Source organism: Loxodonta africana, chromosome 25 (genome assembly GCF_030014295.1).
Source record: "Loxodonta africana isolate mLoxAfr1 chromosome 25, mLoxAfr1.hap2, whole genome shotgun sequence".
In the NCBI taxonomy this organism is placed as follows: domain Eukaryota; kingdom Metazoa; phylum Chordata; class Mammalia; order Proboscidea; family Elephantidae; genus Loxodonta; species Loxodonta africana.
In genome coordinates, this window is record NC_087366.1 from 36,607,659 (window position 1) to 36,621,392 (window position 13,734).

The window sequence follows — 13,734 nt, forward strand, 5'->3', positions numbered from 1 at the left end:
CTAAGAGAATGTGATGCATAGCATTTCCAAAATACATTTGACAATTCCCAGAGCATTTCCAGGGACACCTCCAGGTATTATAGAACACATTTTGGGAAACACTGTCCTACAGATTTTAAAACTCATCCCTTAAAATTAAACTAATTCTTGTGAAAATAAAACGTCTATTATGGATTGAATTGTGTCCCCCCAAAAGATACTTAAATCCTACCCCCCATTACCTGTCAATGTGACCTTATTTGGAAATAGCATTTTTGCAGATGTAATTACTTAACATGAGGTTATACAAGCAATCCCAAGCTTACAACATATTCGAGTTAATGATGAACTACACTTAAATGACCGTGCTTTTTGTGTGTATTTTTTTATGTATGTATAGAATCAACTCGACAGCAATGAGTTGAGGTATATTAAAAAATATCTAAGTCTATATGGAATGTTTCCAACCCCCAAAGACAAAGATTGGATTTATAAAGATACTGATAATAAAAGGCAATAATAAGGGGGGAGAAAAAGGTTATTTGACTTACATCAGAATTGACAGGCCATCAGAACAGAACATCCTAAGTTGAGGGCTATCTGTACTGGAATAGGATGGGCCCTGATCCATTATGACTGGTGTCCTTACAAAAAGGAGAGATGCGGACACAAACAGGGAAGAACGCCATGTCATAACAGAGGCAGAGATTGAAGCAATGCATCTACCACAAGCTACAGACACCAAGGACTGCAGGAAACCATTGGAAGCTAGGAGAGAGGCATAGAACAGATTCTCCCTCACAGTCCTCAGAAGGAATCAAGTCAGACAATACCTTGATCTCAAGACTCCTAGGCTCCAGAACTGGAGGAGAATAAATCTCTGTTGTTTTAATCTACCTAGTTTGTGGTATTTTGTTAGGGCAGTCTTTGGAAACTAGTACGGAGCCATTTGCAAAGATGCTTAAAATATATATATTTGGGTTTTTCTGGCTTAAAAAAAAAAGTTTTTCACTTTAAAGTATTTTCTTTTGGTATAAAGTCAAATAAACAGGGTAAAAAAAAAGTACCCCAACTATCATTTTTTAAATTTTGAGGTAAAGCAGTGGTCCTTGCCCCAGATGCATATTAAAAGCACTGGAAACCTTTAAAAAGGCTCTGAGGGTGGGGACTGAGCACTATTTTAACGGTGCCCAGGTGATTCTAATGTGCAGTGGGGTAGAGCACACTAGAGTTAAGCATGAGACCTACTATGTAGGTCCGATTAAATTGAAAGACAAAAAATTAAATAATTAAAGGGCTGCTGGTAATGGTTTCAAGTGTCAAAAAAATTTTAAACTTGATTTTCTTTAGACAGACCTCCAAGTCATAAGAAAAATATTTACATTCAGACTCAAGCAAAATAGTATATGCAAAGATGTAAGAAGCCTAAAAAACTTATTATCTGGTTAATGGAATTTTAGTTTTTGTAGGTAGAATATTCCCTTTATTTTGTATGTCAATCAACCCCTGAGATAATACTTGTTGGCTATATATGTTCCAGTCAGTCATCACATACAGACATGAACTAAAATTACTTAATTTGTTAGAAACAAAATCAAGGATTCACAAACTATGGCATTTTATTTCAGCGCCTTTGCTTACATTTGTACAATATATTACATAATTCTCCATTGTTTGCAGATTCTAATATATACTTTATAGCTTTTATTCTATAAGCTTTTTCTTCAATGTTTTGCTGTCAACAAATCTTTACAGTCCTGTACAAATTTGAGTAACTTGAAACCATTTTCAACAAAATTAGTTACTGTAAGCACACACTACAAGACTGAAAATGCTTTTCTTAGAAAAGTTGAATGTAAAGGATTCTGACACGTTAGCATCTACAACGAAACGCTTTGAAATTCTCACATCGTATTGGCAGAAAACAAAACATGCCAGCTCCATCCAAAAAAAGTACACAGAACTACAATTAAAACAGTAAAACAGTCTGTACAATAAAGTACTGTGTATTAACAGTGCCAGGTATTAAATAGCTTGAATGAACACATCCGCAATATACAAATGTCTTACAAAGGTGTAGAATTAAATACAAGTGCCAACAGAACAGATATTGGAATCATACAACATAAAGTCAATACAAGTGAAAACAATTTCACGTTCAGTTTGGATTTTATACAAAGCATTTAATTTTTTAGGCCTACCACCCGGATTAGCTATTTATATTTAAAATAACAACCATCCTGTTGGAACAGTTCATATCAACAACCTTGAACCATACTAATACAGTTGACTTGTTCCTGAAGTCCTCTCATTGAAGCTCATAATAAAATAATCAATACAAATGAATTATCTGCATTTAAGGGAAAAGAAACATTTACAAGAAAACACAAAAATATAACTGTTATAATTCATTATGAATAAATATACACTTTGAACTGGCTAAGTACAATCTTTATACATTGTTTTAAGATTTAATACAGTTTATTAGCCATTTTCTTTTTTCACACAATGTATTATATCAAAATTAAAAAAAAATACTGATTCATAGAAAAATGGCAAAGTACAGTAGTTCCATTCCAATTTGAAGGGGCATGAAAAGCCACTGCAAGACCATTTCGCCTAATTCAAACCTGTAAACATGTTCAGTCTTTTTTAAAGAGAATCTGAAATATTTGGTTACCAGGACTGATGTCTGATATCCTGTTAACTGCAGGTTTTGAATTTATTACATGTGCTTGACTTATACAATTAAAGCCACTCTAGGGTGACTTGCTTTAAAAAACCATTAGCTTGTACAAATGAAAATAGGTTTGTTTTTTTTTTTTTTCATAAATAAATGGAAAAATATCAAATGTTCCAGCTTTAACAAAATACAAGGGAATACATATACAGTAAGTTATCTTACCATGTTCTGGCCCACCCAATATCTATGCTTACTGTATTGTCTCTACAGGCAGTGAAAAGCCTCCATTTGCCACAGTGGAAGGCCTTCAAGTTACCAGACATACAATTCCCAGACAAGTTGGAAACAATTATTGCTTGAGGAAAAGCAGTTCATTGTACTTTTTCTTCATAAAAAAGTGCACTTAAGTGCCAAGTCAGCTTGTCAAGAAACAATTTTAAATATAAAATAGTGCTTGTCTGATTTTTTTTTGTGCCACTGTGCAGTATAAAAAAGACGTGGCCCTCAACAGCCATTAAGTGCAAAGTGCATTGGAAAGTCCTGCTGTCACCTGCACTCAACTGACATTCCATTTTGTGATGCGCTGGACATAGATGGTTCAGCTAAAGTTAACATAACAGCAGCTGTTATGGAACTGGATGAAGGTGAAGATGAAGATGAGGATGTAGCAGCACCTAAGGAAAAGGGAAACCAAATCAAAAGCTTAATAAAAATGATATCCAACAACAGAAAGAAAGCACTATAATTCTTAACTAAAATTCTGTTGAATTTTCACAATTATTTAGCTTTACAATAAGAGCAGTCAATTTTCTCAGCACCATGATGGAAAGAAAGGAAAACCTGGCTTAGCTCATGACAGTGCCAAACTACAGGAGAAGTAATGAAAAAGGCCAGGCCAGGGAAGGGCTCATGCACGCATTAAGAAGAAAAAGGATCATGTCCAGTCTAGAAACCAAAACCCGTTGCTGTTGAGTCAATTCCAACTCATAGGACAGGAAATAAAATATCACTAGACCTTTTTTGGTAATAACACAACAAATGTCAAAAAGAACTTTGAATCCAGTAGGAAAAACCTGTAATTCACACAAAAATCTTCTTTTCCTCCTAATATTTTTAATTTTTAAATAATCCGTAAGTGTTTGCATTTTCTTATTAATTTAAAAGTGAGAATGGAAGGTTATCACTTCTTAAAGTTGAAACAAATAGTTAAACTACTGCATTCTCTACTTGGTTTACAAAGCACATGACACACTAGTTACATTAGTTATTTTCCTCAGGGGAATTCTTTCAATGTTATCAGTGTTTGGGGGGTGGGGAGGGAAATATAAAGGCAAATGCATGCAAGGTAAAAAAAAAAAAAAAAATTCATTTAATGCAAGGGTATAAACTGGAAAAGCAAGTCTCCTGTTCTCCCAAGTTCTCTCCACTGTTACCAGCTGTTTCAGTCTTCAAAACTCTAGAATAAGGGTTGCAAATTACGGGGCCAAATCTGCCTTCCACCCGTTTTTGTAAATAAAACTTTATTGGAATACAGCGATGCCCATTTGTTTACATATGGCCTATGGCAGATTTTACAAGCACAAGGGCAAAGTTGAGTAGTTTCTACAGAGCCTATATGACCCAAAAAGCCTAAATTTATTCTTTCCCTTTACAGAAAATGATTGCAACCCTCTTCTAGAAGACTCTTCAGAAGAATCTAGAGATATGATTTGCAACTTTAAAATAGATATAGCTCCACTTTTAAAAATACAAGTGGAAGCAAAATGTACTGTTTAACTCAATTTTTTTTACTCTACATCTAAAGACATTGTTCATATTGGTGCATATACTTCTCTCTTTTTTTTCCTCAAAGATGAACAGTATTCTACATTTATAGAGTATGTAACTTAGTTTCTAGTTTTTTGCTGTTACCAACAACAATGCAAAGAATATTTTGTGTGTTACAAATAAAATTTTAAATGCCTATTTTACCTTGTATCAAGGCAATATATCATTTGATCATTCAATTTAACAATTTCTACCTGCTATTATAAATACTGGAGCTCCTGATGGCACAGTGGTTAAGTCATACAGCTGCAGTTCAAATCCACGAGCAGCTTGCTCTTTGGAAACCCTCTGGAGGCAGTTCTACTCCGTCATTTAGGGTCGCTGTGGGTCAGAATCAACTAAATAGCAACGCTTTTTTTTTTTTTTTTAAATAAATACTAACATGACCAACTTTTTTGTGGCTACATATTTTTTGTCGGGGCCTGTTCTTACAACCGAAATTATCTAGTTTTCCAAACATGTGGTCAAGTTGTTTTCCAAGATAATTGTGCCAATGCTTTCAGCAATGCATAAAGATATGAATTTCACCACCCTTTTCCTTTCCTAGCACTGGTTTTACTTGTAAATACCTTCTGCTAAGAATGGTGCCTTGTTTGATTTACGTTTCCTTGGTAACCAGGATGAACATTTTTCTGTTGATTACTTTAACAGCATTTCCTCATTTCTGATCTGACTTTTAATGTTGACTCCCTAAAGACAACATCTATTTACCAGAACCATTCACTGCAGAATTTGTGGTGACCAGACCTACAAAACACTATTTTGAAGAAACTATTTCTAGATAGATGTTTTATTACACAGGAAACTCCTATAAAAAAGCTGAGCCTACTTAAGAGTCAGCAGCTCTAGTAAAAGCTTTTAAACAGTATGCTAACTATAATTGATTTTTAATTATTTTTAAATGGCTACATAGTATCAATCATATAGAACTCAGGCTCCTTCCTTTGACAGGATGCTTCTGTATATACTTTCTATACATTAGCATTTAATTTCTCCTCAAATACTCTGTAACTTAGAGGGATGTTTGCCCGCCCCACAAATTAAGAAGTCTAGAACAACGAAGGGGGTGAGAGTTAAAGGGGTACCACTGACACCAGAACAGGGAAGTAGGAATATTGGTTTGAAGGAAAAGAAAATGAAAGTGCTTCAGAAGGACATAAGGAAGGTAATCATGAAAAAAGAAGAGGGACATGGAGGCAAAGCCATAAGCTTAAAATATGCTACACTGTCTTGCCTGTGTCCCCCTCCTGCACTGTCCAATCTCTTTGCTCCCCTTCAGAGCAAAACTGAAGACTTTTGTAAGGTCACAGTCTTTCTACTTCCTCACCTTCCACTCTCCTTTCAACCAATTGAGCTACTATCTCCACTACTCACTGAAAATGCTTTTGACTCCAACACTGTCAAGTCCATTGACCACTTCTCTGAACTTCCAGTAGCATTTGACACAGCAGACAGCTCCACTTCTCAAACACTTTTTTTCTTGATCATCCTCACCTGGTTTTCCTCCGAATTCAGGGCTATTCCTTTGCAAGTTCTGTCTTCTCCTTCTCAGTCCTACTCTAAATGTTAGCTTCTTCCAGTTTTCCTCTTCTACTCACATTTCTTTCCTAGGTGATCTACTCCAGTACTGTGGCTTTAAAAAATACTTCCAGTAAGTACTATACTGCAGATATGCCAATTCCTTGAAAATTATCTCTAGTCCTGACTTCTCTTCTGAGCTGCAGGCTCACATATCCAACTATCTACTTGACATCCCCGCTTGGATGCTTAACTAGGCATTTCAAACCTAGGATGGCTAAAACAGAACTTTTGATCCTTGTGCTCCCCGACTCACAACCTATTCTTTTCTAGGTCTTCTCCCATTTCTGAACATGACACCATGTATCCAGTTGTTCCAGCCAAAAACCTAGAAGTGATCCTCAGTTCATCCACCACATCTAAACCAAAGCTAGTGCCGTTAACTATTAATTGCTCTCCATCCTCCTTGCAACCATCCTGGTCCATGTCATTCTCATCTCCCACCTGACTACTGAAACAGGCTCCGTAACTGATCTCACTGTTTCTACCACTGCCCATCTAGAAACTACTTTCCATAAGGCAGACAGTGACCTTTTAAATAAAACTACAAAGAGATTGTGTCACTACCTGTTTAAGACTTTCAAATAGCTGATCATTGCCCCTGGAGTAAAATTTAACTCCTCATCCTGGCCTACAAGGCCCCACACTAAGTTTGTCTCTGCTTACCTGAATAACGTTTCTACCACTTCCCACCACAACAGCTTTTCACTATCTGAAATTATCTCATTAGAGTTTGTTTTGTAGATAGTAAGCTCTATGGAAGTGAACACTGTGATTTGAGGTAATTTTGAAGACGGTATTTCAAGAATCCACACAAGGTACACTAATACAGAGAAGTTCTGATTTTCTACTAACTGAGTGCTAACATTTATTAAATGATTATCATGCACCAGACATTGTTGTAGGCAAACTACAAGCATTACTTCTTTTACTTTTAGCCATAAACCTGAGGTAGATATTATTTTTTCATTTTATAGATGAGGAAAATAAGCAAAGCAATTACAGAACTCACCTGAAGATACAGACATAAACCTGCGAGTGTAACTGCAGAGTCATAAACTCAGGTTCACGTTTAAGAAAAGTAAGGTAAAAACACTTACTTTCTCTCTCCTTCTTCTTTAAACGCTTTCTCCTCCGATCAATGGAAGCTACTTCAGATTTCAATGACAGATAATGTTTTCTAATTTCCTGCAGTTTTTCTTGAAGAATTGTGATGCGTTCAGCACTTGTCATATTTTCCAGGTCCGCTATGAATTAGAAAGTTTCATCAATACGTATTTTTGAATAAAAATTTAATATATAAAAGACAGAACATACAGCGTGGTTGTAGAATAAGGTTAAAGAAGATAAACTAAAAAACTAAGGCTTCTAAATACTTGTTTGCTAAGTCTTTTTTTCTAGCCTAGAACATTGCTTGGCACATAATATGTACACAGTATTTGTTGAGTGAATGAATTAATTTGTGCAGAATCAAAGGCCTTACGACCTGAACATTGTGTGCTGCCACAGTGTATCATTAAAAAATTATACGTAGAAATAAGACTGGAAAGACACCAAAATTTAAAACTGCATTTTTTTTTTTAACTTCTATTGTGCTTTAAGAGAAAGTTTACAAACCAAGTCAAATGCTGATAAAAAAAAACTTAAACACACCTTGCTATATACTCCTAGTTGCTCTCCCTCTAATGAGACAACACACTCCTTCCCTCCACTCTCTATTTTCGTGTCTATCTGGCCAGCTTCTGACCCCCTCTGCCCTTTCATCTCCTCTCCAGACAGGAGCTGCCCACATAGTTTCATGTGTCTACTTGACCCAAGAAGCTCACTCTTTACCAGTGTCATTTTCTATCCCATAGTCCAGTCCAATCCCTGTCTGAAGAGTTGGCTTTGGGGATGGTTCCTGTCTTGGGCTAACAGACGGTCTGGGGACCACGTGCTCTGGGGTCCTTCTAGTCCCAGTCAGACCATTAAGTCTGGTCTTTTTTATGAGAATTTGAGGTCTGCATCCCACTGCTTTCCTGTTCCCTCAGGGGTTGTCTGTTGTGTTCCCTGTCAGGGCAGTCATTGGTTGTAGCCGGGCACCATCTAGTTCTTCTGGTCTCAGTCTGATGTAGTCTCTGGTTTATGTGGCCCCTTCTGTCTCTTGGGCTCATAATTACCTTGTCTTTGGTGTTCTTCATTCTCCTTTACTCCAGGTGGGTTGAGACCAATTGATGCATCTTAGATGGCCGCTTGCTAGCATTTAAGACCCCAGACGCCACTCTCCAAAGTGGGATGCAGAATGTTTTCTTAATAGATTTTATTATGCCAATTGACTTAAATGTTAAAATTGTAGATATTTTTGAGTGACAGGGACTGTAGCTGAATTTTTCTCTTTTACCCACTTTTTGTTTTATTTTTTACATTTTTTATGAATATGTTTAACTTTAAAATTGAGTAAAATGTTTTAAAAAGCTCTAGAGCGATTTTCAATCTCCAGAGGATACTTGACATACTTCTCTGTGTGAGAAACTCTAGTGTAACCTTTTCTTTTTTTCACAAAATTTTTATTACGAGAATTTCTCACATATACAAAAATACAGAGAGTAGTGTAATGAAGCCATAGGTTGCCTGTCATTGCGTTTCAATAATTATCAATTAATGGCAAATTTTGTTTTATCTATGATGCCATCCATTTCCCACCCATAACATCAGATTATTTTAAAGCAAATTTCCAATAACATACCAGAAATATATACTGAGTGTTTGTGGTTTAAGGTCTTAACTGCCTTAAAATTTTTCTTCTAGGAATATGTTTATTCAACTAAGGTCTATGCATTAAAAAAAAAAAAAAAAAGCATTGCAGTTGGTTAATATGCCTCTCAAATTTGGTATAGCCTCCTTTAGGAGTTACTATGATCAATTGCAACCCTTATCTACCACTGGTTGCATTGTAAAGTGATACAACCACTATGGAAAACAGTGTGGTGCTTCCTCAGAAAACTAGAACTACCTTAAGATCCAGCAATCCCACTTCTAGGTATACCTTAGAGATCTAATAGAACAGACACAGACAGACATACGTACACCTATGTTCATTCACGATACCAAAAAGATGAAAACAACCTAAGTACCCATCAACGGATGAGTGCATAAACAAAATGTGGTACATATATACAATGGAATACCACACAGCCATAAAGAATGGTGAGTCCTTAAAACATCTTTTAATGTGGGTAATTTGGAGGAAATTATACTGAGTGAAATAAGTCAATTACAAAAGGATAAATACTGTATGAGCTCACTCTTATAAAAACACAAGAATAGGTATACATACAGAGAACAAAGTTCATTGGTGATTACAGGGGGATAATCTCTAGATAGTAGATACTTGTTATTTTTGGTGATGGGAAACATACACTGAATGTGGGTGAAGTGTGTACAGCCTGACCTAGGTAAACAATGTCACTAAGATGCACACAAGAAAAAAGGGTCTTTTGGTAACTGCTATGACATATATGGGAGCCTTGGTGGCACAGTGGTTAAAACACTTGGCTGCTAACTGAAAGGTTACTGGTTCAAACCCATCAGCTGCTCTGTGGGAGAAAGATGTGGAAGTTTGCTTACATAAAGATTTACAGCCTTGGAAACCCTATGGACATTTCTACTCTGCCCTATGGGGTCATTATTAGTCAAAATCAACTTTGATCACAATAGGTTTTTTGTTTTAAATGGCATATATGAGGAGCCTTGGTGACAAAGTGGTTAAGCCCTTTGCTGCTAACTGAAAGGTCAGCAGTTCGAACCCACTAGTCACGCCACAGGAGAAAGATGTGCCAGTCTGCTTCCGTAAAGATTACAACCTTGGAAACCCTACGGAGCAGTTCTACTCTTTCCTATAGGCTCGCAATGAGTCAGAATAGGTTCAATGGCAATGGGTTTTATGGCATGTATAATTTTGTAGCACCAACCAAAAAAATACATGTGCGGGTATATATGTATGTATGTAGGCATATTTGTGTATAAAAAATATATATAGGTAGGTATATGTGTGTATATATAGGTGTATGGATGCTTGCAGCTGTTTCTTCTCATTTTGAGTTGTGTCACATCAGCAAATGAAGGTCCCATCCACATCATTAAGGTCGGCTCCACTATGAGGAGGCAGCTCTTCCCCAATCGTCTTCTGAGTGCCTTCCAACCTGGGAAGCACATCTTCCCATGTCTCTCTCTGCTCACTTCTCTCTTTTATATCTCAAAAGAGACTGACTCAAGATACAACCTAATCTAGTAGATTGAGTCCTGCCTTATTAACATAACTGCCTCTAATCCTACCTCATTAACACCATAGAGGTTAGGATTTACAACACATTGGAAAATCACATCAGATGACAAAATGTTGGACAATCACACAATACTGGGAATCACGGCCTGGCCAAGTTGACACGTATTTGGGGGGAACACAATTCAATCCATGACATTGCACCCCTTGCCCCACCCCCAAATTCATGTCCTCAACACATGCAAAACACATTGACCCCATGACATAGCAAAAGTCTTAAATCAACTCCAAGTCCAAAATCCAAAAATTCCTCTGCATCTGTGAAATCCAAAATACAAGTTATCTGCTTCCAAAGCACAATGGTGGAACAGGTACAGGCTAGACATTTCCATTACAAACAGGAGAAATTGGAGGGAAAGAAGGGATACCAGGCACCAAGCAAGTCAGCAGAACACATTACATTAACCCTCAAGGCTTAAAAATAATCCTGTTCTCTGAGACCATTTAGACAATGGTCCTGCCCTCCAAGCTCTAGGTATTGGCCACACTCTCTGGATTCTGGGTGGAGGGCCCTCAGCCCTGGGCTTTGGCTCTGCCTTCCAGGCCCACTGGAATGGCAATTCTGCTCCCTCAGCTTTGAGGAGCCCCATTCTCCTAGTCCATCTGAGTGGTGACCCTACCCCCTCAGCCCCAGCAGACCCTGTTCTTCTGCCCCCTCAGCTTCGGGCAGCAGTGGATCCAGCACCCTCCTGCTTGCACTCATAAGCAGCAGTCCCATGCTTCAGAACCAAGTTGGTGAAGATATGACTCTTTGAAATCTAGGAGGCTGTGGCTCCTGTGTTCCTTGTCTCTCCAGCTTCTGCTCCCTGGTTCCTTGGCCTCTCAGCCCTTTGGGCCTAACCAACCACATCTGCCCTGCTGGAGGAAGTGTTCCAAAGATCTTTAGCTCCACCTATAAGTGCCAGAGGCACCCCACTCCGTCAGGAAGCCTCCTGCCAAAGACACTCAGTTTTCTTGCTCCTTCGGTTGGCTCCAGTGCTGTCTAACACTGGTCTCCTGATTCTGCTGCAGCCATTTGTCTGCTGCTGCTTCTCGCCATCTGCACCATCTCCAGTGTAACAGCTCTCCTCACTTCCTTCTGCGTCCTCATCAGAATTGTCTTTGATGTCCATAATTCCACCAAAAGTCTCTTCAAGGTAATCTATGCTTTTACTATTAGTCACTTTAAAACTCTTCCAGCCTCTATCCATTCACAGTTTCAAAACCTACCACATGATAGGTATCTGTCAGAGCAGCACTCCACTCCTGGTAGGAAATTCTGTCTTCATCATCTAGTACTGCTATAACAGAAATACCGCAAGTGGATGGCTTTAACAAAGGGAATTTTATTCTCTCACAGTCTAATAGGATAGAAGTCCGAACTCAGGGTGCCAGCTCCAAGGGAAGGCCTTCTCTCTCTGTCAGCTCTAGGGGAATGTCCGTGTCATTAATCTTCCCTGGTCGGGGAGCTTCTCAGCTTGGGGACCCCTGGTCCAAAGGACATGCTGTTCTTCTGGCTCTTGTTTCTTGGTGGTATGAGGTTCCCATGTCTCTGTTCACTTCTCTCTTTTATATCTCAAAAGAGACTGACTTAAGACACAACCTAATCTTGTAAATTGAGCCCTGCCTGATTAACATAACTTCCTCTAATCCTGTCTCATTAATATCATAGAGACAGAATTTACAACACATAGGAAAATCACATCAGATGACAAAATGGTGGACAATCACATAACACTGAGAATCATGGCCTGGCCAAGTTGATACATATCTTTGGAGAATACAATTCAATCCATGACATCTCTTAAAAGCTTGTGAGCTGCCATCCAAGATACAACTATTGGTCTCTATTCATCCAGAGCAAAAGAGAAAGAAGGAAACTAGAGATTCAGAGAAGAAATTAGTCTATAGGACTAATAGTCTACACAAACCACAGCTTCATCTACCCTAAGACCAGAAGGACTAGACGATGCCCAGCTACCACTACCAACTGTTCTGATGAGGGCAATCATAGATGGATCCTGATAGAATGGATATTTGAGGAATGGAACAGACCCACAAATTCTTAAAAAATCTAAATATCCTGGTCTGGTTGAGACCGGAGGACTCCCCAAGATTACTGCTCTGAGATACTCTTTTAACACTGAACCGAAACTATCCTGAGGTCATCTTTTAGTTAAATAACAGGTTGGCTCACAAAATAAACAATATCATCCTTAAGTACTGCACTTCTTTAAAAAATCTATGTAAGACTAAACGGCCAACAGTAAATTTAAAAATAAAGATAAGAAGTTACCCAAAACCGACTACCACCAAACTGATTCCAACTATAGCAACCCTACAGGACAGAGTAAAATTGAGCCACAGGGCTTCCAAGGCTGTGAGTCTTTATGGAAGCTAACTGCAACATCTTTCTCCCATGGAGTGCCTGGCAGGTTCCAATGGCTGACCTTCAGGTTAGCAGCCAAGCCCTTTAACTACTGTGCCACCAGGGCTTTTTGATAAGAAGGTAAGGGGGCAGAGAAATTAGCTACTAGAAATGGAACCACCAGAATGGAAAAATGAGAGTGTTCCATGCATTGTGAAGAATGTAACCAATGTCACTATACAATTTGTGTAGAAATTGTTGAATGGGAACCTAATCAGCTGTGTAAACAAACATTTGCTGAAAACACACTAAAATACTTATTAAAAAAAGAGTAACGAGGTTGAATTTTTCTACTTGATGTAGTTTTAACACAGGCACTTACACATCTGAAAACTCCATTTGTAAACTTTGGGCAATCGATGACTTGATTCCTTTAGCTCAGCATCCTTATCACCATTCTTTCCACATTTTCCGGGAGACTGAGTCCTTGCAGGAGATTTGGTACTATGAGACTTCATTCCGGCGGAACCTGATTTCACTGGCTGGGTCTTAGTTACACTTTCACCAGCAGAAAGTTCTTCACTATCACTACTGTTTGCTAAAAGAATAAAAAATAAAAGCATTAATAAACATCAGAAAAGTAACGAAGAATTTCTGTCACAAGTTTTTGGTGGACAATTTTAAATTAGCCATTTAAATTTACTACTACCGTAAACCATTTCCTTTGTAGACCCCGTCTAGGAAGCTGGAAAACCATCACTTACAAAGACAGCAGCATCTCAGTTTAAAAAGTGTACACCTGAACTACTGATAATAATTTTTAAAAAGAAATCACTCAAACTAATCTTTCATTATACTTGTCAGATTGTCAGATATGGAATAATTATCTGAAGGACTTTCTGTTCTAGTATGTTAATATGTAAACTAGAATAGAACATCTTTTAAAATGATTCATTGTAGAAACTTAATTTTAATACTTTGGATTGTGTATACATTATG

General features: G+C 37.8%; 1 protein-coding gene across 6 annotated transcripts in view; it reads right to left on the reverse strand.

Moving 5' to 3' along the window:
* Window positions 1-1,891: 1,891 nt before the first annotated feature.
* The window catches only part of ARID4B (AT-rich interaction domain 4B), a 192,024-nt gene continuing 180,181 nt past the window's right edge, over window positions 1,892-13,734 (reverse strand). For 5 of the 6 annotated variants that reach the window (XM_064276689.1, XM_064276688.1, XM_064276687.1 and 2 more), the window contains 3 exons: window positions 13,118-13,333; window positions 7,168-7,314; window positions 1,892-3,336 (listed from right to left, as the gene is read on the reverse strand). In XM_064276689.1, the coding sequence (XP_064132759.1) occupies window positions 3,209-3,336; window positions 7,168-7,314; window positions 13,118-13,333 (491 nt within the window). In that variant the 3' untranslated portion in view covers window positions 1,892-3,208. Of the gene's footprint in view, window positions 3,337-7,167; window positions 7,315-13,117; window positions 13,334-13,734 lie in introns of those variants that run through there. The other variant, XR_002786002.2, reaches the window with a different exon arrangement.